Raw genomic sequence first — 25,215 nt, forward strand, 5'->3', positions numbered from 1 at the left:
AGTCTATATGATAATTTTTTAAAATTCTGTTAATTTAAATAAAACCAAAAAGTCCAGAGAACATTTTTATGTAAAATTATAAACTTTTTATTTAAAACTTTGTTGCTAGCTCTAACCGATTTTGACAAATTTTTTTGGCTAAACGTTCATAGTGTTTATATCAAAAATGCAAGCTTTTCGTTAACATTTTGACTTAAAGGTTTATTGGACTGGACTAAGCATTTTCCATCCCCTGTTTTTTTAAAATAATCAACTTTCCGCACAACGGCCCTTAAAAAATCCACAGCGTCGAAATTCCGACCAATTAAAGAGCATAACCCTCCGTGAGCAGACCTCGGCACTCACCCCTGGGATATCACGAGAGCGATGGGGTGGCACACGTTACAGCATCCCTGCAGTATCCTCGCGATCTCCGTCACAAATACACGCGGAAGACCGGCCCGGAGTTACGGAATTTTAAAACTTCCGGTAAAGTGTAGTTAATTAGTCCGGGTGCAACTCACCCGACTAAAACCGAGTGCGTCCTCTCTTCATTTTTACCAACTTTGAGCCAAAATTATTGTTCAAGGGTTCGAGTTTACGAAACTAATTAATGAGCTAAGCTCTTGACGATTACTGGGCTTAGTGTTAAAACGAAAAAATCTGAATTGTAAAGAGGTGAGCTTTTATTTGGGTCAAGTCGCTCGACTTGATTAACTTAAAGAAAAACTTATCAGAGGAGCTGCTTAAGACCATTAGGGCTGATGACGTACCTGCTTCGATTTTCTTTTTGCTGGTGGTACAAACAGTTATCGATTGTGTTAAACTGTGAATTTTGAAATGTTCTGGCACTAATCCAAATCCTTGCAAAGAGACGCTTTTTGCCGTCCCCAAGGAGCAAATAAATTATTTTTATTCCAGTTTTGTGTTTAGGCCTAAGTAGTGCAAACTTCGCTTAAGATTCAAAAAGTGAGACTCCGATGAAAAAACACATCTCCTGGGTCTGCGTAACTTTTCATCCCTACGTGGTTTGGTTTAACGAACAGTTTTGTCTCAAAACGTTGCTTTTAATTGTTTTGTTGCGCTAAATTATAATCCGGTCAATAAATCGTCTCATAACAAACAACTCTAATCGTCCAGTTGCGAGATTTACGATTTTAAATGATAGCAGGATCTGCTGATATGCATTGTCAAAATTTGCATTTACGAAACACTCGAGCTGAAATAACAAACAGTCGGGGAAATGGCATTCATCGAATATTTCATATTAAGTGTCAACACAAAACGAAAACAACGAAAGAAAATAAACTTAATTACATCGAAACTTTCCGAAATAATCAACTGACTTTAAGAAGACTCATTGCTAGATTAGTTTATGGCACGTTAAAGACTCAGTCAGTCACAGATTTCGTATAAACAGGATGATGAATGAATTTTAGACGTTTGATAAGTTTAATTTAAAGGGTAATTTATTAACGTGTTAATGACGCACAGGGAATTAAGCGTTGTCTGTTTTTATTAAATAAACGCACCTGACATTGGAAAATGAACATTACAGACACGAGGAAATTATGTAAAATTGTTCTCTTTGTGACAAAATAACAAAAATTTCATCCTCTCCATAAACAAACACATACAGAAAAAGCGCTCAATTGCAAAAGTAATAACGTGTGAAACAAATTTCAAATGTGTTAATTACTGTAATTCAAAACTTATAAATTATTTCGCAAAATGTTCTTATATAAAATCGTCTTCCTATTTGTATTATACTTGCTGCAGATCGAGAAATACCAACCTAACGCAGTTAAAATAACCTATGAAAAAAAAACAGTACAAAAATTAATCTCTGCATAAAATAATCTATGTTACATAATCAAACACGGAAGTATAATATTGACACATAAACTGTAATAGTCAAAAGTCGTAAAGTAAGTCGAAAAAATCACTAAATACGCCAAAAATAAAGCAAATTTTGTATTGTTCAAAAGTGTCGGAAATACATTCATATCGTAGAGTTTTTCCAAAAACAAGACAAAAAATCACAAAAATTTAATAATGTTTGTGTTTCTGAACTTGATTTGCAAACAGAAATCCAATTATTTCACAAAGTTTTGCAAAAAATACGCTAGGAAATCACTAAATTGGATCTAAAATTGCATAATGTTTATGTTTGTAAAGCTTTAACGAAAGTTTCAGAATTTAAAAACTCAGTTTTTTCACGAGATTTCACTGAAACCGAAACGAGAAGTCATAGATTTAATAGAGTGATATAATTTCTATATTCTAGAGAGTTGTAATATATATTTTTAAGGCAAAAATGGTAATTACAGTATTTCACATTATTTTGTCACAAACAAACAAAAATTGATAGCTCTAACATCTAACATGTTATTCAGTCAGAAATGCAATTATTTTATGTAATTTTGCCAAAAATAAGCCAAAGTTTCAATAAATTAGGACGAAAATTGTATAAAGCTTTTAAGTACGTCTCTGAACCTAAAACTTATTTATTTTATTATTTTGCGAAATTTTGCTGAAACCCAAACCAAACGTTATAAATTAGATAGGAAGCGACAAAATTTCTACATTTTCATGAAATTTAATAGATTTCTTTCACATTATTTTACTAAAATTGAGCTAAAAACTAATTACATTAGGTCCAAGATGACGGAACCTTTTTTATAAAAATAAAATTATAAACAACATAAAAATCAAAATAACTTAAAAAATTACTTAAAAACTAAAAGCTAAAAAGAAAAACCATTGCCAATCTCTCAAAAATAAAACAATAAATAAGAAAGAATTCTTTAAAAGAAAAGGTAAAAAAATCAACAGTAAATATTCATTACCACTTTTTTAAAGAATTCTTTCTTATTTTTTGTTTCTTAAGCTGGCAATAGTTTTTCTTTTTTAGTTTTTAGTTCTTAATCACTAAATTAAGACGAAAAGAGTGTAGCTTCTGCCTTTTCGAGAGTTTTAACTAACACACTTTTAGCCAGAAATGTAATAATTTCAAGAAGTTTTGTCTAAACTAAACCAAAGAATCACAAAATTGGGTCAAAATTGCATAATCTTTACCCTTTTCAAGTTTTTAAGCGCGTTTTTAAACTTAGAACCCATTTTTTTTAAATTGTGTTAACAAATCAAAAACAAAATTAAATTAGATAGATAGAAACGCAAACATTTAAGAGAATATTTAAAAAAATAAACCAAAGAATCGCTAAATTAGAAGGAAAATAACGTAACTTTTCCTTTAATTCAAAAATTTTCAAATGTTATTTATGAACTAGATAGTTCATTTTATAAAATGCAGTAGATACTAACGAACACAATCGTCACTTAAAATCTTGAACGAAGATTCTAAATAAAACGACTATAAATAAAAAATCTAATAAAAACATATGTATTAGCAGTTTCAAAACTATAAAAACGCCAACGTCGCATTTTGGCATTTTGGCGAATATTTTTTTAATTTTTATTATTTTTTTGAAGTGAATGAATAATTTATAACAGCTAATTTTATAAGAAATTGCGACGTTGGCGTTTTTATAACTTTTAAACAGCTAATAATAGACAAGTCTAGAAAAACTAGAGCAAATTCCTTTGTTTTCAATTTATTACACACTATATGTTATTTCGAACATATTTCGTAATCAAATCAATAAAAATGCAAAAGTTTCGAGTAAAAAGCCTACACTGTGTTGGTTTATGTCAATTAAAACCCAAATCAGCAAAGAATCCCAAGAAAAATAGATCAATAAACTCATAAAAACTCACGGAGTGTCCTCCAAGCGTCCGCAGTGATCCAAGAAAATGAAAAAAGGAGAAATAATATAAATCAAAATTCAAACTTGGAGTCGTTACCCCAACCCTTTTTGTACCGAACGAATTCTGATTCGAAACAAGGGTGCTATCATCGCGGAATGTTTAGGTTATAAAATTATGTGTACCAGAGTTTAGACTTCGCCTAAACCGCCCCATATTTCAAATGTCTACCTTCCCATAAATAATTTAGACACTTTCATTTTCGACCGATGTATAAATTCTGCAAAACTCACAAGATGTGACTTTAAAACAACATTGATAAATCTCGCGCCTCATTCCGACTGTCTTCCAGAAGGGGTGAGAGACGAGGGAGGACTTTGTACGTAATTAAACACCTTGATTAGCACCAACAACCGGTAGGGCACGTAACTTTGATACGCCTCTCTAATAATCCTTACTTTCGACATTTACATATCCTTAAAGAGACACAATAACTACAAACCTAATCAAACGAAAACGCTGACCGGATCCAATCTCCGAATAGAAACAATCCGACATAAAATGCAATCTCGGAATTATATCGGAAACTTTTCCAATCATTACTGTTTTGATAACCAGCGATAATAAAACATTGCAGGTGACTTTTAACCCAATGGAAAATAAAGTGTCAGTGGATTATTATTAATAAGTGTGCACGGGGGAAATGTAAAAACACCACGAAGAACAAACAGGCAAAATGGCAGCTGGTGAGTATCCACATTAAACCACAAACCCCATGAATTTCATGCGCAGAAGCGATAAATTACAAAAAAACTGTTGATTTGAAAACACTTGTAAAGCTGTCGGCAACTTGTGTGAAATTGTGCGCAGAGTAGATTGGCTACTTTAAATAATTTAATAAGTTCATGAATAAATTCATCTCGCAAGCTAATAAATTAAGAGAAAAAATTCCGCGAGACATCTTTAACTCAATAATTCCAGTCCAGGAACGTAAACAAGTTATACTCTTTCGGTTATCTAAGAAAGTTAGAAAAACAAGATGCCAGGGGTGGCTAAATATAGAACTAGAACAACTTAAAATTCGAATTTGTATTCAACTATTTCTGGCGTTTAGTGCTTTGTTTTGGTTACATGTTTTGATCCAAATAATCAGTTTTCATTTAATTTTGTAAAAATAACTCATATGTAATCATTAATTATTATACCATGTAGTAATGTGAATTTCCCGGCGCATCCACCAATTTTACAGCACACATCTTTGTACATTAAAAAACAATTACTTGCAAACCAAGTACAGAAAAATTACTCTCGTACAAAATTTTCTACAATATCTCTTTAAGGGAACTAAAAATATTAGCAAGATTATCAAAAATTGTTTAAAAAAATGATTCATCTGATTTGCCTTCCACATTTTAGGAATAACATTTTAATTAAGACACCTGAGTAGGCAATCCAAAAATTGCTGTTTCGCGCATGATTTAAATAATTTTTGCTACGTGGCGCCGCAAAATGACGAAAAAAACAAGTGGAAATTACTTTATTTACATTCGATCTTTTAAAAGAATTTCAAACGTTTAGTGTTTTGTTTTGGTATTGATCCAAAGCTAGATAATTTAATCCGTTTTCATTTTATTTCATAAAAATTGAACAAAAAGAATATGTTTTTGAATTTATTGACTTGTTTGATTGTTATTTAACACATATTTTTAAACAAATTCCCTAGCGCAACCACCAAATTTACACTTCTTGTTAAATATTTTACGAAGTAATTCACTAATAACATTATATGACAGGTATACGTTAATTAATTGAAAACAGCAAAACGTGTAGTGTATAGAAAGCAAAATAAATTCTAAAAAATAAATAATCATTTTAGACTAGTAGACGAATAATACCAATAATCAAATTGTTTTTTTACAGGTATACACTTTAGTAGCTACCAGAAAATACACTGCCAAACAATTAGCTAAAAATTGAGCTGTAATTAAGCAAATCAGGCTAGTGTTAGTCTCTAGTGCTTAATTTGATCCAATTTTTTAATATATCTAATTAGCTTTCATTTTATTTCATAAAAATAAACCAATAAAAATGTTCGATAATTTGTCATTCTCAGGACCGGTTTAAAGATGCATCATTAATTTAATTCGCAATTAAAAGCGTGATTAACTGATCACGTGACCAAATTGATCAAAAGTAATTGGTCCATTTGCGTTGTCAACTTTTAACAAGGAATTAAATTTTCTGAAAACCGACCCTAGAATCTTAGTTGGTATCAGAATTTAACAACTAGACAAATTGATTATTTTTTTCAGATTAGATACTTCATTGCTGGCAATCTAAGACCAGAAGCAATTTTTATGATTTTATGAACTAAAAATCTAACAATTGAAGAAAAAAAACATTATTTAAACTTCGGATTTTATTGAAATATGTTTGGCATTTAATACTTTGTTTTGTTGTATAATTAAATCAGTTTTCATTTAGTGTTTAGCTTTATTGTCTCTGACATTGTTCCATTATTTTAAAATTAATTTAGGTAAATAAATTACCCGGCGCATCCACCAAATGTACACTTGTTCAATATTTTCCCCATAGTAACTGAGTAATCAAAAGAACTTCATAATAGATCTATACGTAGCTTAAAATCAATCAAGACCGTTTAGCGTTTACAAAAACAAAAAAAATGTAATAAAACCAATAATAAAATAATAATGATTTCGTTTCGTTTTTTATTAGTTCTGGTTCATTGGCAGACGACTTTTTACATCCAAACAAATTGATTTTATCCATATCTACTTTGATATCTACAAACAACTTCTTTAGATGACTACACCTCAAAGTTGTATCTCAAAAATATAGAAATATTACTTAAAGTTCGAACGCATTCACAGATTGGTGGCGACTAGCTCTGTGTTGATTCAAGGTTAGATAATCTAATCAATCTTAATTTAATCTTCTAAAATTAAACCAGAAACATTATGTTTTTTTACAGTTTTTATTTACCTCTGATATTTATGTCTTATTATTTTAAAATTAATTTTTGTATCCAACTTTCCTGGCGCATCCACCAATTTTGCAAAATACAATCAGCGAAAAGCTTTTAGTATTTTTAGTGTTCACAAAGCGTTTTATTTTATAAAATATAACAAAATAAACATGTTTTGATTTAGTGTTTAGCTTTATGTATCCTTGACACTGCCCAATTATTTTAATTTTTGATCTTGGAAACAAATAAGCCATGCATCAAATTTATATTTCTTGTAAAATGTTTTCTTCAAAGTAGTTTTGTAATATTAAAAAACTTCGTATTATAAGATATTTTAGTAGGCTAAAATCAGCAAAAAATGTTTGATGTCTATTTTAAAAGAAAACAAATTTCGAGTGAAGATGATTATTTAGTTTTGTTTTTCTTTACTTTTGGTTCACATGTACATCCGTGGATATATTTTACTTCCAAACAAGTTGCTTTTATCTACATCGACTGCCAACAACTTCTTTTAATATCTAAATCTCACAGATAAATTGCAAAACATACAATCCAAAAATGACTTCAAATGTAGATTTGCATTCAAAAATTTCAGTCCCCGGCGCATTCACCATTTTTGCAGCTCAATGCAAAATAACTGAAAATACGATTTAGATCCGTTTTTCTTTATTTTATTATTTATTTACTGTTTTTTGCACCCTACTTAATGTTGACCAAAACTATAATGAAGCAAAAAAATTAAGTAAAAACCAATTTTATGAAAACATTCCCCCCTAGATTCCAGTTTACAGATTTAACATTAGAATTTTAGCCCATTTCTTTCTGATTATCGGACCATTTCCGCCCAAAACAAAAACCATTAAATAAATGTTTGTAATTTCTCATCAATTATCCCTTTATCCGTTCCCTTCTCATTCAAGAGGCAACGATATCTCCCGTTTTATCCCACGTGCAAAACAATATCGACTAATTAACAGTATTGTCCTCGTCCTCCTATCTCTGACTTTATACATCGAACATAATCTCAGACAATAACACCTTAAAACGAGTATCCAGACGACAAAATTCATTCCAATCGAAATAATTTATGGTGAATTTCCGATTTCAATTGCAATAATTGAAAATAAATTAGACATTAGCAACACATGACTTAACTAATCCAAATCAAAGAACGCTGTTTGCTCATAAGCTATGCACAATCCAATTTACATTACGTCAACTCCAGCACAGTAAATCTAAAATTAATACGTGCAATAATTTTTTGCGGGACAAAAGTAGGCGTAAACTTTTTTACTCTCGCCGCAGACGATGATAAATTATCAGCATTCTTATTAGAATAAAAATTCAACATCACATGGTTGAAATTAACCGACTTTGGCTTATAAATCTCCCCAATCGGCAACAGTGGAAGTGTAAAAGTCGATGGGAGGTTTGTTTTTAGGTTCGGTCCATTCAAGTCGGAAAAGTTTTCCGCGAAAATTATGTAAATGTCGGGAAACGCTTAACGTGAACTTTTCGCACGAATAATTTACACCAAGTGGTCGAGAAGATTTACACCTGCCTCATGTTTACGTGAGTGCTCATCGACTTTAAGAGCGTTTTAAATTTGAAATCAATTGTAAAAGTTGCAATAACAAATCGAGAATTCGCTCTTGGCGTAATCCCTGGCGAATTCAAGCGAAAGCAAGAAAAAGTGGGTATTAAAACTAGACAGAAACCTTTCTTAATAATAAAAATCGAGCGCAATTCTTGCTCCCTTTGCTTAATTAAGAAATGAGGTTTTTTCGACTCGTGCGATAAATTATGTCGCATAATAGGCGCTCAACTAAACAACAATGTTTTTCGGGCCTAATTCCCTCGATGAAACTTTTTCTCGCAACAACTTTTCTCATATATCGAAAGTTGCCACCAGTTCAAGATTAAATTCTGCGATGAGAGTTTTAATTACGTTTGCGCGTCAAAATAATCGACTTGATAATGAAATTATTGCCACTGAACGCGAAAGTAAAATTCTATTAGCACTCGAATAATATTTGCTAGAGCTGGACTGTTTTTCGTCTTGCCAGCGTTTAGACGAATTAAAGCGCAAAGATAAATGTACTTTGTTAACCCACTTCGACGTCTGTGTCTCGCTCTCTTGAACAGTTTATTACGCCCAAAAAATTCGACTTGAAATAAAAAAACTGGAATTACTTTTGTAATATTCGAGGAAATGAAACAGGAATCTCGACTCTCTACAAATGAGACTCCATTATAAACGTCTCTACCTGAATTTGGATAATTACATCAAGTACATCACTGCCAAAGATTGCGCTCGACGCTAATTTCACCCAACGTTTAATAATAACTCCACTTTCTTAAAATAATAACCAGAAAGCAGCCCTTTCGATTACTGTTTTTTCACGAGATAAAAATCTGCAAAAAGTTTGGCAAAGTTAATTAAAGCAGCATCATCGTTTTTTCGCCTCTCAATTAAAATCGAAGAAAACTAGTTTTAATTAAATTTCTTAATTAATTTTGCAAACTGTAACATTAGCCATTCGTCCATGTGAAGAGTTTCTTTTCGAATTAATCACAGCTGCGCCAGACATGTCTGCAGATACTTCATCAGGCATCAAGTTTCACCAACAAAAGCTCTTGAAAGCTCTTAATGGCTTCGTACCAGATATAAGACATAAGAAACTTTGTTAAATGATTGATTAGATCGTGTAACGATAGCTGGCGATCAGATTTGATTAAGTATCCGGAAATCACGACAAAAACCAGGTTTATTGGTTTAAATATTTGGGCAAGAATATGATTGATATCAAGTGGATTAAGTTGCACCAAAGTTTATTAATATTGGGTTAGGGAAGGCCAAGGCTTTGGGTTATAGGCGAACTTATTAGTTCCGACACAATGATGTGCATATGAACAAATTTATTGCGAATTAGATTCAGGGACAAAGACCTGAATTAAAAATAAGAACAAAAAATACCCAACTGAACAAAATCTCAATAAATTAATCGAATAACTGTTTTAAAAATCGTATTTTTTTATTAAAGTAACTAGTTCTTACAGTGAATCACACTGAATTAGTTAGAATTTCAAATTAAATTTTGTATACCAATGGCTAACTCGCCTTGTTAAATTGGTACTTTCAAATATAAAAATCAATAAGGACTAGCATAAAATATTGTCATATAAGGTGAAAATGAGGTAAAAGAAGAACAAAATGCTGCAATAAATGTAAGGTGCCCCATTTATAAAACTGAGTTATGATCGTTTAAAGTACTGTGGTAATAGCTACGAAAAAGCTCTTCTGAAATGCTTAAACAAAGAAATGAAGAATTATCGGCGATTTTTAAACCGAATACAAATTTATTTATTTATTTAATTATTTATACAAAACGTAATGTGAGATTTCAAAGTTTTCTGATAAATCTGAAAAGTAAGTAAGACAAGCAAACACAAATTTTCTTGATAAATCGTAAAACAATAAATTCTAAATCAAACTGTGAAAACTTCAATCCATTTTTTTTTATTAAAGAAACTTCGTAATAAAACGATAAGACTGAAAGTTGCCGCTCTTTTTCTTCTTTAAAAAGTATATGACTAATTAGATTATAACCAATAGCATTTCGTTTTCATCTAAATAAATTAAATTAAAATTTAATTGACTCTCCAAATGTTTCAATAATATATTTTTCCAACAAAATGGCTTTGTTAAATTTATCATCATTTCGCTAATTATAATTAGTCTCTTTGCTTCTTTTCATGTGTAAAAATCTATAAAAACTAACACAATAAATGTAATATAAGGTAAAAATCTAATAACGAGGCATAAAAAAACAAAATGGTCAAACAAAAGATAATAAGGTGTGCAACTTATAAAACTAAAAATTGTGGTTGTTTTATAATATTTCACGTACTGTGAAAATAAATTCAATAAACAAAACTCTACTGAAAAACAAAGAAACGTAGAAATATCAGCCTTTTATAAATTAAATAAACATTTACTATTCATTTACATTTACGAAGTAATGTAATAGTTCAAAGTTTTTGAAAAAATCTGAAAAATAAGTTAAATAGCAATCAGAAATTTTCACCTGGACATAAAATTTTGGTAATCTTCATAAATCGTAAAATAACAAATTTATTCTGAATCAGGAATCAAAAAAATAATTGTTGTGAAAACAAGTCATATTTCTTACTACTTGATACATACAGGATGAATCTACTAAATGTATAATTTTAGTGTATCTCAAAAACAAATAATCGCATGAATTTCAGCGTTTGCTATTGGATACTTTGCATAATTTTCTATGCGTATAAATGTTTTCAAAATTTTTCTACAATTCCTTCGAATTAAAATTAATTTGTGAATAATTAATTACTATTAAGTAGCTACAATTTTTTTTATTCTTGTGTCATCTAAGAACAAGCGATGCTTAAATGTTGTATTGTGATAAAAACCATAAAAAAATTGCTATCCCCCAAAAATAATTAAGTAAAAATTAAAATTAAATTATCCTCACCCAGTCAATTATTAAGTCATAATACCATTACTAGAAAACGTCTTATGATATCAATAAAACACACGAGCTTTATGAAAAAATAGTCTTGTGATTAGCGAATAACAATTAATTCGAAAAACGTCACTTCAAAACATGAAATAAAATTTTTACAAAATATTGATTTTGCCCTTACATAGGTCTTACATGTATTTTATCCCCTTAATTAAACGCTCGAACTTCGTTCCCGCGTTTAAGCCTTTGCAGGGATAAAAAGCATTAAAAGACCCTAATACAATAAATAACTATCAAACATAAATGCAATTTTAGAGCTGCAAACATTTTTATAACAATTTTTGCTCGAAAACATCATCTAAGCTTTGTTATTTTGAATACTAGAGGCCAAGTTATAGAAAGTTTTGTTAAAATTTAATTCGTAGTTAAAAGTTAACAACGCGAATGGACCAATCACATTTGTCCAATTTGGTCACGTGATCAGGTAATCATGCATTTACATGCGAATTTAAATTAATGACGCTTCTATAAACCGGTCCTTAAAACAATAAAATTTCAATTAATTAATACAATTTTCCTATTTTTAATTTGAATCATCTTAATATTCTTAACTAATTAACTTTAATTATAATATATGGTAAAAATTAATTGAAAAAAAATGCAGACGCTGAATTCGGTGTCATTATAAGTTTTTTTAAAGTTAAATAGAAATATACTTTTAGTAGACTCATCTTGTATCAATAAAACAATTAAATTAAATTAAAATTGAACTGATTTCACAAACATTTTTGATAATATATTCTTCAATGACTTTGTTAAATTGATAAGAATATAATTTCCCTATTAAATCTCTTTGCTTGTTTCCGTACATAAAACTATAAAAACTAACATAATATATTGTCATATAAGGTAAAAATAAGGTAACAAAAAAATAAGGTATGGTTCAACACAAAGTAAAGCTATTTTACTGTCGTTTAAAATACTGTAACAATAACTACGATAAAATAATCTATTAAAAACAAAGAAATAAAGAACTGAATATGTCGATTTTTATACAAAATGTAAATTTTAATCTAGAAAATGAACCTAACAATGCCCGTTTAAAAATAATTGGTATAAAAATAACGAAACATTTCCGAGTTTTCAAATAAATCTGAGGAAATAAAACACTAACCAGAAACTTTCAGCTGGTTATAAAATCTTGCAATTTTAACCGATATAAGCGAACACCCAAACTGATTCGAGATAAACGTACAAGAGAATGGAAAACTCATGTCTCTTTGTTCTTCAAATAAAACTAGTGGAAAAGTTACGTACAAACGCGACCTTTTTTGAATTTAATTTTCATGTGAAAATAATAAACCTTGTTATGCAATATAATGGTAGTGAATTTATTCACGCCACCCTCGTTTACACAATTTCAAAATCAGTTTGAGTGAAGTTGCTGCAAATATTATGTCCGCAGCATTAATTTTGTTGTAATTCGAAAACACTAAACGATAATTTAGGCGCAGATTATTTAATAATGCAAAAACAGGACTGTAATCAAAATTTCCCAATTTACTAATTCACGAAGTGATTGCAAAATGTATTAAAATATTCATGTTCGAGCCGTTGTTTCGGCCAAGGAAAAAGACAACGACGAACAGTTCCCTGTTTGTTTATAATCTACATGTAAATTGCATTTAGCGCGTCCTTCAAAAACTTGTTAAATTATTCCCCGCCTAATGCTTGGGGGTCAGGTGGGAACAAAGTTTGTGTCACGTTTGTGTTACCTGCAAAAAGGGCAAAATCCTGAAACATTTGCATGTGAAACGACAAGAAGAGATATCAATCCTCAAGGGGCGCTGTCGAATAAATCCGCCGACCTAATCCGATAAGGCCATCCGAAATATTTGTCGGATACGTTAAAAGCATCTATCTTTGCAACTATTATTTCCTTGTCGGTCGCTTTGTTTATGCTTTTATTTCAAGAAACGATTTGCTCTTCACCCAGTGGAAATAAACTTGATAAGGGAACGGAGCTCCTCCCGGGAGGACGTTTACTTGTTATGAGTTCACGACTAAACTGTATTACATTTATTGCGCCTGTTCACATATCCGAGTGCATTCGCATGAATTATACATTTCAGCAAACTTTATTCAAATCGATTTTGCTTGATTCAATTGATCGGATAAGGCGACGTCAAACATACACCCAGACAAGATTTCTATTATCGTAACACTAACAACTCCTCTACGGGTAATAACTTTACACCGTAGGAAGTAAAAGACAGTACGACCAAAATAAACTCACTCGATGGCAAAGATTTATCTCAAAAGTCTTCAGCGGCTACAATTTGTTGTCGTTCCCAATGAGATAATTTTTGAAGTGAGACACTAAAACTTAGTGCTGTAAAGCTGCAGACAATATAAATTTTCGTATAAAATAATAAACAGAATAGTTCATCTAAGTTACCTAAAACTGCAAAATTTAAGAAAAATCAAGAAAAAAATCTTTGAATTTGAAAGTTTGAGATACCTTTTCTCTTCCAAAATGAAGCACCTACTTTTTGTCATACAGTTCCTGTGCGTTTTAATTTAATTCAATTGAATCAGTAAACATGCGTGACAATTTTCCAAGATAGAAATTTTAGTGTAAAATGATAAACAAAATGCATCACCTACGTTACTTAAAACTGCAAATTTATTATTTATTAAACATTCAAAAACTTATTTTTATGTTTGAGATATTTTTTCTTTCCAAATTTTTTTTATCATACTGTTCCTGTGCGATTTTTAAAAAAAATTTAATTGAGTCAGAAGACATATGCGTAAGAATTTTCCAAGTTAGAAATTTTTGAGTTCTTGACTTTTCCAAAAAAATTAAGATTTTTTTAAACTATAATTTTCAAAGGCTACTAATGCTGCAAAACAGAATTTGTATTTTGTGTATTTTGTACTTTGAAAGAAATATTTTTTCTTCTGAATTAACCACGTCTTAACAAATCAATTTTTTTGAGCGTTTAAATGATATTTTTTCAGAAATTTTCAAACCTAGGACTTTTTGAGCTGGCGACCTTTTTTACAGATTTTTGGTGCAAAATCAACATTTAAGCATTGCCTGCTATTCTCAGATATATATTTTATAGTTTAGAAGTAATTTTTTTTATTAAAAAAATGTCTTTCGTACATTTAATTTTTTCCGCTTTTTTTTTCATTATTTGAATTAATTTTTTTTCTAAAATTTTAAGGCTATGTAGGGGTACGTCAGGTCTATCATCACACAAAATTTCAATCCAAAATAAGCACGTCCCATTAAAAAAGAATAAAATTAAACAAAAAAGTCACCAAAAATGAAATTCGAATGTTTTTAACACTTTTTTTGTGATTTTTTTTGAGTTTTTTGATTTCTGAACATTTATTTAGTGTTCAGTGTTTTATTTAGAATGTTCTGTAAGCCAAAAAAAGTTTTTCCGAAATATGATAACTACATGTTAAATTTTTTTAATTTTTTTGAAAAAATTACTCAAAAAAAGTCAATATTTTTAAGCCGTTGTAAGCTACATTATTAACTACTATAAGTTCGAAGATCCCTACTCACTCATTTTGCAAAATGCCAATAATGTGTACTTCATAGTTGTAAAGTATTTTTTTAATTGAATGAACCAAATCTAAAGTATTAAATTTCTCAAACAAGTAATTTTGACGTTTAAGTTGCTCTTTTTAAGTTCATTTATTTAGAAGATATGTCAAGTCTATTACAAAAAATTTCTTTCCAAAATACATTGGTCACATTGCAGAAGAAAGAAAAAAAATCTCAACACAATGTAATTTTCAGGTTTTTTACATTGTTCTTGTGCGATTTTTTAATGAAAGCTTAGGAATCCCAAAATCTGTTATTTTCAAAGAAAAATAGATTTTTTGAGTATTAACGTTTTATCAAACCGTCTTATTCGTATCACAAATTGGTAAAAAATGAGAGTATTTTGGACGTATTTCAAGCTCCTTAGCACATTTTCAGCAAAAAACACCATTCTTTATTACTAAAATTCTATTAAAAATAAAAATTAGAAAACAGACCAACTTTTGCATTTTTCGAGTAATTATAACAACTGTTGAAATAAAAATGCAGTTTTGTAGCAACATTTTGCTAAAATAAGACGAAATCAATTAAACTGAAATAGAATAACTAATTATTCGCAAGATTTATGAAAAAAAATTGGTTGCAAATAACTTAATATTTGGCTTTTTCAAGCATTTAAGGCTGTTTTTTGTCAGAGTCAAAAAAGACTATTGTGTATAAGTATTTCACCTCCCCAGTATTTTAGCACCTTCTTCAAAAAGAAACGCCATTATTTAGCGCAATTCCGTCAAAAATAAACTTGTTCAGAAACATCAATATTTCAATTATTCAAGAAATTTAGTCAAAATAGAGTAGTTTTTCAAAGAAAAGCACCTAAAAAATTACAGGCTAAAGTGAAAAATGACATTATTTTAGCCCTATTAAGCACTTAAGCACGTTTTGTCAAAGCGTCGAGCTTTTTAGCCCGTTTTTTGAAGCTACGCGATTCTTCAGTAAAATCTTGTCCAAAATAACTCCCAAAAACATCACAATCAGGTCGAAAAAGAATCAACTTTTACACTTTCCGAGTAATTATATTTATAAGCAATTTCACCAAAACGAAGCAACAAACAAGAATTTTTTATTATAACAACTGTTGAGATAAAATGTGAGTTTTCTAGCAAATTTTGCTAAACAAAGACGAAAACGATTGAACTGAATTAGAATAACTAATTATTTCGCAAAATTTGATAAAAATAAAGAAAAGATTTGGTCGCAAATAACAAGCATTTAAGCCAGATTTTATCAGAAGTTTTTTGTTTGTTGGATTAAAGACACTTTTGCTTCAAGCGTTTTATACATTAAAGGACATTAACATTCTTCTTGTGCCAATTTTTAACAAAAATTTCTAAATGTATAAACATTTCGGTAGTCTTCTGTGAGCCAAAAAAATTATTCCAAAATCGTTTTTTTTTCAAACTAAAAATTTGTTATTTCTAATTTTCACTCAATTTAGTTTAAGTCGTTTATTTTGTGACCTTTAAATAACCACAATTATGTCAAAATTGATCTGATACAAATTGGACCAAACAGTAATCACGCACTGTTCGAGGAAAAGTTAAATCCTAGATATCCATAAATTTAGTTCCAGTCGCATTAACCCAAATAGAAATAAAACTGTAAATTAAATTATACGAATGCAGAACAAAACCCGTTTTGTGAAACAGTCTCGCTTGACTAAGAAATTGTCATGCATTATTCAATATTTGTTTCGCCTATTTCTTCCAGGAATACTAATTCAATTACTAAGTTTTTAAAACTGAGCCCGTATTTTTTGCATATTAATTCACAAAATTTGAATCACAACAGGCCACTTATCGGCGCTCATTTCCGCCCGGCATTGTTGTTTTTCCTTGCAAATTTAAATTCCGTTGTTAAGAAAGCTTTTTTGATGCATAATCCTCGCTAAAAGCCTGTGTTTCGTACAAAAAGCAAATTACTGGACATCAATTTAGTCTGATCGCGTTCTTTTATCAGTCGGACAGTGGCAGTATCAGAAACAAATCACACGGACATGGAATTAAATCCCGAGAGTCTTTTGGGAATTGTTCAACATCTATCCGGGAATTTAAATAGGACGCATTTGTCTCAATCGATGGTATAACTAAGCCCACTTTACAACCATGTTTTGTATTATTAACAGAACAAGAACAAGGGAATTAGGGCGAGCTCGAAGGGCAAGTACCTTCAGAGATCGTTGCTTAATTATTAATTCTTTAAGACTTCCTGCAATGCAGGAACTTGACGACGGGATTAAGAGTTACTGCTGAAATTTTGATGCGGGTGCTTTTAAAGACAATTGCTTAAAAAACTGTGATACCGACCTTATTGCGCAAAAGAACCGATTAATTCCATCGAAGGAGAGCTTCCAGGAATAAATTTATCCTAGTAATTACGCGCCTTATCAATGACGCTACCTTCGTTCTTCCTTTCATTCCGATTAGAGAAAATTTAAAGTAAACCCGGGAACTAATTTAAATCCGTGTCATATCAGAGATACTGGAACGCTTCGAAAATAAAAATTCCAAATCAGTGCCTTATCCCGAGGGCTCAGACTGTATATAAATGTCGGAATATTACCCATTCGATTAGAATTTTATCGGGCGCAGGAGTGTTGCTGAAAGGGCCGGCCGGAAAAAACACGCATCGTTCCTCCTCGAAATTTATCACATATTCGAGAAACAACCCCCGGCGAAATTTGATGCTTATCAAGCACAGACGTTTACACAGAAACGGAGAAATATCCAACAACCCGAATCAATTTTATTAAACTGTGACCAAAAAATACGATTTCCGCTTGTACGCAAGCCACAACAGCTGTCTCCATTCCCAACACTTGCGACAATGACCGAAAAGTGCAAAGGGGGAGCAAGTCGCGAATGGATTAATAAAACTATGAAAATAAAAGATTCGAGCCACTTTGCTAAGAAAATAGAAGCGCCTCTAAAGAATAAAAACGCGAAAAACGGCACTGAAGTCTCAAAACATGAAATAAAGAGAAAATAAAACACTGAGAATAACGACTAAAAATTAAAAAAACATTCCACAAAAATAGTCGATGTGCCGGGTTTAAAAACTCATTGTGAAATTATGCTACTATACAGGATGACCCAAATAAAATTTGCACTCCCTGAAATCTCCAATTTTGTCCAAGTTTAGAAAAATTCTGAAACAGAGCAATTTTAGTTTAAAGAGAGACCAAATTTTATCTTAGTTTCAAAAACTTTAAGTGGCAAGATGAGTCGAGTGACACATCATTTTGAAGCTGGTTTCATTGACTATGCAACCATGTATTTTTTTTTATTTTTTAATTCTTAAATATTTTAAAACTATCATAAAATTTGGTCCCCCTTTAAAGTAAAATTGACCTGTTTCAGTATTTTTTCCAAACTTTTAGAATATTGGAGATTTCAGAGGGTGCAAATTTTAGTTGAGACACCATGTATGTTTTTATTACAATAAGAATTTCTTTGTCAGCCAAATACTCAATAATTATTAACCGACATTTCGTCGAAAATAGCATAAAAATCATGAAATTAAGCAGTGAAGAATGTTTTTTGTATCTGAGTTTTTTGGTGTTAATAACTGCTTCGAGTTTTTCAGACCGTTTGTCACTCATTAAAATACTCAATTAGTACAACAAATTTCGCCTAAAATCACTCAAAAATAAACGCATCAAGTAAAAATCAACATTATTTTTGTTTTTCAGCAATTTTATGAAAGCCTCCCATTTTTAGTACGTTTTTGGCGTATTTTGAGCATTTTAGCACATTTCTCAGGAAAAAACGCAATTTGTTAGTAAAATTCTGTAAGAAATAACCACTAAAAATATTAATATCAGTTCACAAACAGATCAATTTTTGCATTTGTCGAATAATTTGCAGAAGCAATGTTGATCAAAAAATGTAGTTTTACCGCAATTTTTTTTAAATTGAAACGAAAATCATTAAACCGCGTCAAAACTTGCATTATTCGGTATAATTTTCGTATTTTTAACCACCTTTATTAACTAATTAATTATTTACTTAATTAATTTTTTTGTCTTCTTTTTAATATCTAAATTCTCGATTATAAACACCATTTTAAAGAACGTTTACCATATCAACGTGTTTTCACTATTACAAAAACAGGCTTCCCATTGCAACGTGTTTTAAATTTAAAACACGTTTACATTTAAGATTCAAAAAATTTTTTTAAAAGTTGCATAAAAAAGTACATAAGAGACACGTACTAGACATTAGAAAAAAGTCATGTTGACGAGTGTTATTTAATTCGCAATTAAGAAAATTAAGAAAAAATAGGTGAATTTTGTCGCAAACTTTTCTATCTCAATTAAATACTATACGAAATAGCCTAAAAAAATTAGTAAAAAAATAAACAAATTAAATCGAGTATAATGTATAATGTCTTTTTTAAACACATAGCTGTTTCAAAACTACAAAAACGCCAACGTCGCATTTTCTATTAAATTTAGGTGTTGTAAATTATTCATGAACTTCAAAAAATTAATAGCTAATTCAATTTACACCTACAATGAAAGATCAAATCATTAATATCTATTTTCCATTTTTTTCAATCTTATTTAAAAAAACAATTCGATAAAATCAACGTTGGCGTTTTTATAGATTTGAAACAGCTAATAAACTCCTTTTTTATAGTTATTTATTTGTTGTTAGTTATTTATTGAAGAAATGTCTGTATCAAAATTAAATATAAGTTTTAAAGTAAAATCAGATACTTAGTCTGGAACAGAGAAAGTATTATTTTGAGTATTTCGAACGCTTTTTCTTAATTTTTATCAAAAAAAGCAACTGTTTAGAGAAACCAAAAAAAAAACTACAAAACTACAAAGTTAATTCGATAACAGATTAATTTATATATTATTGGTCCACTGAGTAAAAGATATTGAAAAGCACAGTGTTGGGGCAAAGTTTACTAAATTAAGGTAATAATCATTAAAAATTGCACCGAAAATTATGCTTTTGTTATTTCTTTATACTTTCTTTTATAACCTACGCTTGATTCAGTAAAGCATTTCGCGCAATTTGGTCAAAAATAGGCCTAAATCAGCCATTTTAACAAACCTAAATAACATTTTTGTATTTTTTTTTGAGTGTTTAATTTGATTTTCAAGCCAAATACTGAATTTTGCACAAAATAACACAATAAAAACAGTCAAATAAAAATGACAATTTTTGCCTTTTTCGAGCACCTAAACACGTTTTTTTTGTCGAGCATATTGAGTTAAATTTATTTGAAAACAGATCAATCTTTCACAGTTCGAGGAGTTGTAAGCATCTATTGAAATAAAAACGTAAAATTTTTGACAAACGAGAACAAAAATCAATGAACTGTGTCGAAACTGTGTCGTTTTTGCGGTTAGTTAACACATATTTTACTCAAAAACAAAATTTTGTCACATCTTTAACGCAGAATCAACTATAAGATTAACCTAAATTTTTGTAAGAAAATTTCTAATTTTTTTCCTGTATTTTTTCTTTATTACAGTATGTTAATTTTTCGTTTTTATTATTCTTTATGTTTTGGCTTTGATTATGTTACAAAAACTAGTACCCCTTATTAAAAAATTAAACCAAAAATAATAAATAACCTCGCTCATTTTTTAAATTCAACACTAAATTTAGAAAATTTAATAAACAGTAATCATTCAATGTCTTTCAGTAATGAAACTCTAACTTCCCGTTTCAAAACCACACAATTGTGGCATTTTTACCATTAATATTAATTCACGAGTTTAAATTAATAAGTATCGACAATATTTTTTCAATTCAAAAAAATAAGATATAAAATAATGTTTGGTAGAAATGGTGGATGCGCCGGGATAAGAAACAGCAAGTAATCAATTCTGAAACCTTCCTATTTTGTTATTTTCATCTGAAATTCAGTTAAATGGTCACGGTTAGACTTCGATCGATTGGATTTTTAGTTTATTAAAACAAAGCTCGAAAAGAAACCCATAAATTAATCGAAATTTGTTGGCCCTCAACTAACATTTAGCTCCAGGAGGAAAGTGTGTCTTGTCACTTCGCCCCTCCAAATAGCGTTAGTTTATCTTCCAAACTTTCCGTCTTCATAGATTACAAAGTTCTAAACTAATTTTCAAAAATGTCCAGTTTCATAATGAGCATTAAAGCCTCCAACAAAGTTAACTGTTTCGCCCCGTGACATCAACAAAGAAGCATAATATTGAAAAAAATAGGCCGCAGTAGAATTTTTATAGAGCGTGCCAACAACACGCGTTACATGTGCTAATGCAGTCTTTCGCCCCATATTCAAATTCTTTTTTAGCAGTTGTAGGAAACACACATTCATTTTTCGTCATAACAAAGGTTCCGTTTTAAAATTCACATTCCACTGTCGCATCTCGCTTCTGTTCTTGAAACGTGAAGTGATTCATGAGGTTTGTTACTGAACTGGGTTAACCGAAATTCCGTGACAGGCTCTGCGGTGGCGATGATAGGTGCCAACCTGCGTTTCGGCAGTTCGGTGGCGAATGCAAGTCTCAATGCCACCAAGGTCTTCCAATGTCATCCTGGAGGGACCGCTGAAGCCGCGCTGATATTCGCCTTAGGAACGATGGGAATGGCCGCCAATATAGCGCTCATGGGAGTTATACTGGCCAACAGACAGCTCCGAAGGTAAGTCTTTCATATTTTACGAGCTTTATAAAACTCGACCACAATACGGACTAACTAACTGATGGAACCAGCGCTCATTTGTATTCCCGGCTATATACAAACTTTGGACAAAAAACATTCTGGACTCGAGGAGGAGTCCGAAGACTAACTTTCGGCTTGATTGAGAACCAGGATTTTTAGTGTTCCGAGCAGTTTTTTATTCAACAATGGGGCTTAAAGCCAATCCGGAGCAAACTCCCGAATCTTAGAACATTATTTCAGACGCTTTTTTTTGGTTAGCTAATAATATTTATAGCTTTTTCTTACTTGGATCTTTTGATGTAAGAAGCACCTAAAGGGTTGAACTCTGTAATGTATGTCAAAAACCACTAAACACCAGTTTTACAAAATAAAAAATAATTCTGTATACAGAAATGCCACTAGAGCATTCGTTCTAAATAGGTACATGTCATCACTCAGCGCATTTATAAGCATTTTTTTAACAGTAAGGGTCAATTTATAGAAAGCTTTGTTAGAATTTTATTCGTTGTTAAAAGTTAACAACGCAAATAGACCAATCAAATTAGTTCAATTTGGTCACGTGATCAGTTAATCACGCATTTAATTGCGGATTAAATTTTTGACGCTTCTATAAACCGGTCCTAAAACTATTATAATCCACGCTAATTGTGATAAAAAAATAATCGAACTTCTACATTAAAATAAATAAGTAACTGAAAACTAACGTTTATGTAATGTATACAGGCTGGTCCAGACCAGCTCCCATCTTCCGCAGCTCAATAATTATTAAAGTTAGAGTTTTGATATTTTGTAGATGTTATTTATACTCTAGGACACTTTCAGAAAAATATTTATGATTATACAAAGTGTCTCAAAAAAGGTACGACGTCATAATAATCAATTTTTTGAATGGCATGCTATTATTTTTTGAGCTTATTACGTTACCTTTTTAGCTTCTTACATGTCCCTAATTTTTTTTTTCAAATTGGTATTAAAAAATAAAAACCAAAAAAATTAGGTTTTATATCTTTAGTTTTAAAAATCATTACTACGTCAATGTTAAACAAGGTTTAACAGATTTATTAAGGAAGTTTGACTGATTTGAATTACTACAAGGTGTTTACAATTTATTTCCAAACTTTTTAAATTTTAGAGCTTTTTGTTTTGCTTATAATCCCTGAACCGACTTGAAAAAAACTTTAAAAATATGTAAGAAGCTTATAAGGTATCACAATGAACACACAAAAATAATAGTATGCCATTTAAAAAAAATATTATTGTGAGTTTTTTGGGGCACTATGTATAGTCAAAAATATTTTCCTAAAATGTGTCCTACAAAATATTAAAACTCTTTTAACTTTTAATAGTAACTGAACTAGATAAGACGAGAACTGGGTAGGACCAACCTGTATTTTTATTTATTAACCTTAAGGCCGTTTTATAGAAAGCTTCATTAAATTTTAATTCGTTGTTAAAAGTTAACAACGCAAATAGACCAATTAAATTAGCTCAGTTTGGCCAGGTGATCAGTTAATTACGCATTTAATTGCGAATTAAAATATAAAAAAATAAAACTTTATATTTTTAGAAAGACGTCTAATAATCTCTAAAAAGCACGTTTTTAATCGCATTGTACTAAACAACTAACACAACTTTATAGTGTGTTAGTTAAAAACTTAAAAACCTTATTTCACGAGAATCCTTTGTTTTTGTGTAATACATTAAAAACAAATTATATAAAAAACAAAGCAGAATCCCTACATTGTTAAGTTACATTGTAAGTCGTTTTAATTTTTAATTTTATTTTTTAGCTTTGAATGTTTTGCTTCATCTTTATAGACTAAATTTTACAAAAGCTTAATTAATTTTCTCATAAGAGTGTACGTGTGTAAGCAAAATTACAGCTCGTTCGGATAAAAGGAACCCTCTCAAATGACTCGGAAAATATGAAATTCACTAAAGGCATTGAAATAAGATAAGTTTGTATTTAACTCATTTCTGAAACATGTTGTAGGCTTGAAACCATTTGATTTATCAGTCATCTATTGTTTTTCTAGAAAATGTCTTAAATTAATGTTTTAAAATTTAAAAGTCAATTATATACTTTAGCAACAAGCTAAGATACCATTTACAATAAAAATTTTGTTGAAATTAATTATTTGAACTCAAATAACTCAAGAACGGTACATTTTAGAAAAATTAAGCATAAAAATTTTTTTTAGTAAATAAGATTTTAATTTTGGCATTATAATTGAAGGTTAAGGAAAGTAAAAAAACGAACTGTGAATTCATTTGAAAGAGTGACTTTTTAACATATTTTCGTGTCAAGTCACATAATAGTCAATAAACGACAAAAAAATATTCGAAAAAAGTAATTGTTTACATTAATTTTTTAAACGCTATCCTTTGTGGTAACTGAGATAGGGATTAAACTCACACTATAGAAAGCATGGTAGATTTAAACAGGTTTTACTGTAGTAACCTGTACTGTAGTAACACTAATCAGTAATTACTTTTTATGAAAACTAATATTTATTAATGCAAATATATTGCGGAAAATCAAAATTTAGTTTAAAACGCAAAATTATTCAGTTGATTATTATTAATACTCATATTAAATTTCATGGTTTGTTTCAGTTTACCTGTGTGTTTTATTTAAAATTTAAATTTATTATTATTTATCACCAATTAATATCTAAAAAGATGTACAATAGATCAAAAATAAAATGTCACGTTTCTCTATTTTGAGTAGAATGTGACCAAGAACTTATAAACTCTCAAGTGGTGGATTATACTATTTAGATTCCAAGTTTAAAGAAACACTGTATTCTGAACTGCGAATTTTACTACGTACGAGGAAACACAACATTAAATTTTTGACTTACTGTACATATGGAGATAATTTTTGAGCCTGCTACCTAAAAGTGAAATCACACAGAATTTAGGGTTTGCTATTACATACCCTATATTTTCTCCTATGCATGTGAATTTTTTTAAAATTACTCAACGAATTGAAATTAATTAATTAATGTTAAAGGTATGCTTAAATGATGTTTTGTCCAAAAATTCGTAAAAAAATGACCCAAGCTTCAAAAGATAACTAATAAGTAAAAATAAAAATGCAAAAAACGTTATTTTGATGCTTTTTATTATTTAAGCAGACACATTATTATGGCTACATTTTCCAATTTCCTTGAAATATGGCCACTGTCTTATTTCTTCAAATTTTAAATGAGGCAACTCATTTAATTAAATTAAATTTTTATGAACCACTTTTGACTTGCAGATTTATTCTCTTAAGAATTGAAAGTTTGTACATTTAGATTTTTCTCTCACTTCCGCCGTCGATGGCTTGCTATTGAACCGGTGACGCAAATATAAGACATAATAAATGTTGACATAAATCCAAGCGAAATATATGCCGTCGAATAATATTGCACCGGAAATATGCGAGATTTATGCAGATCTAATAAAAAGAAATCTTTCGCATGTCGAGAAACGGCGTGGGTTTAGCGTGTCTGTTTTAATACATTATCCATCCAAGTTTCACGTAGAAAAAAAAAACTCCGTCAATCATGTTATTCATTTGCTAATCATGTATGATTACGTAAAAGTCGAGTAAAATTTAACGCCCCGTATAAATCGCCAGTTATTAACCGCCACAACTTCGGCAATAAAGTCTCAGCTCATAAAGCATCACACATCAGATTTAAA

The 25,215-nt window shown here is 30.1% G+C and overlaps 2 protein-coding genes across 4 annotated transcripts in view; one reads left to right on the plus strand and one right to left on the minus strand.

Annotated features, from left to right (window-relative positions):
* The window catches only part of LOC661291 (uncharacterized protein), a 144,780-nt gene that overhangs the window by 74,056 nt on the left and 45,509 nt on the right, over positions 1-25,215 (minus strand). The window lies entirely within an intron of this gene.
* LOC107397587 (uncharacterized) overlaps positions 409-25,215 on the plus strand; it is a 45,879-nt gene continuing 21,072 nt past the window's right edge. For both annotated transcript variants that reach the window (XM_015978252.2, XM_015978249.2), the window contains exons 1-3: positions 409-657; positions 4,382-4,490; positions 21,303-21,501. In XM_015978252.2, the coding sequence (XP_015833738.1) occupies positions 4,481-4,490; positions 21,303-21,501 (209 nt within the window). In that variant the 5' untranslated portion in view covers positions 409-657; positions 4,382-4,480. The remainder of the gene's footprint in view (positions 658-4,381; positions 4,491-21,302; positions 21,502-25,215) is intronic.

The sequence above is a fragment of the Tribolium castaneum genome, chromosome 5 (genome assembly GCF_031307605.1).
Source record: "Tribolium castaneum strain GA2 chromosome 5, icTriCast1.1, whole genome shotgun sequence".
Taxonomy (NCBI): domain Eukaryota; kingdom Metazoa; phylum Arthropoda; class Insecta; order Coleoptera; family Tenebrionidae; genus Tribolium; species Tribolium castaneum.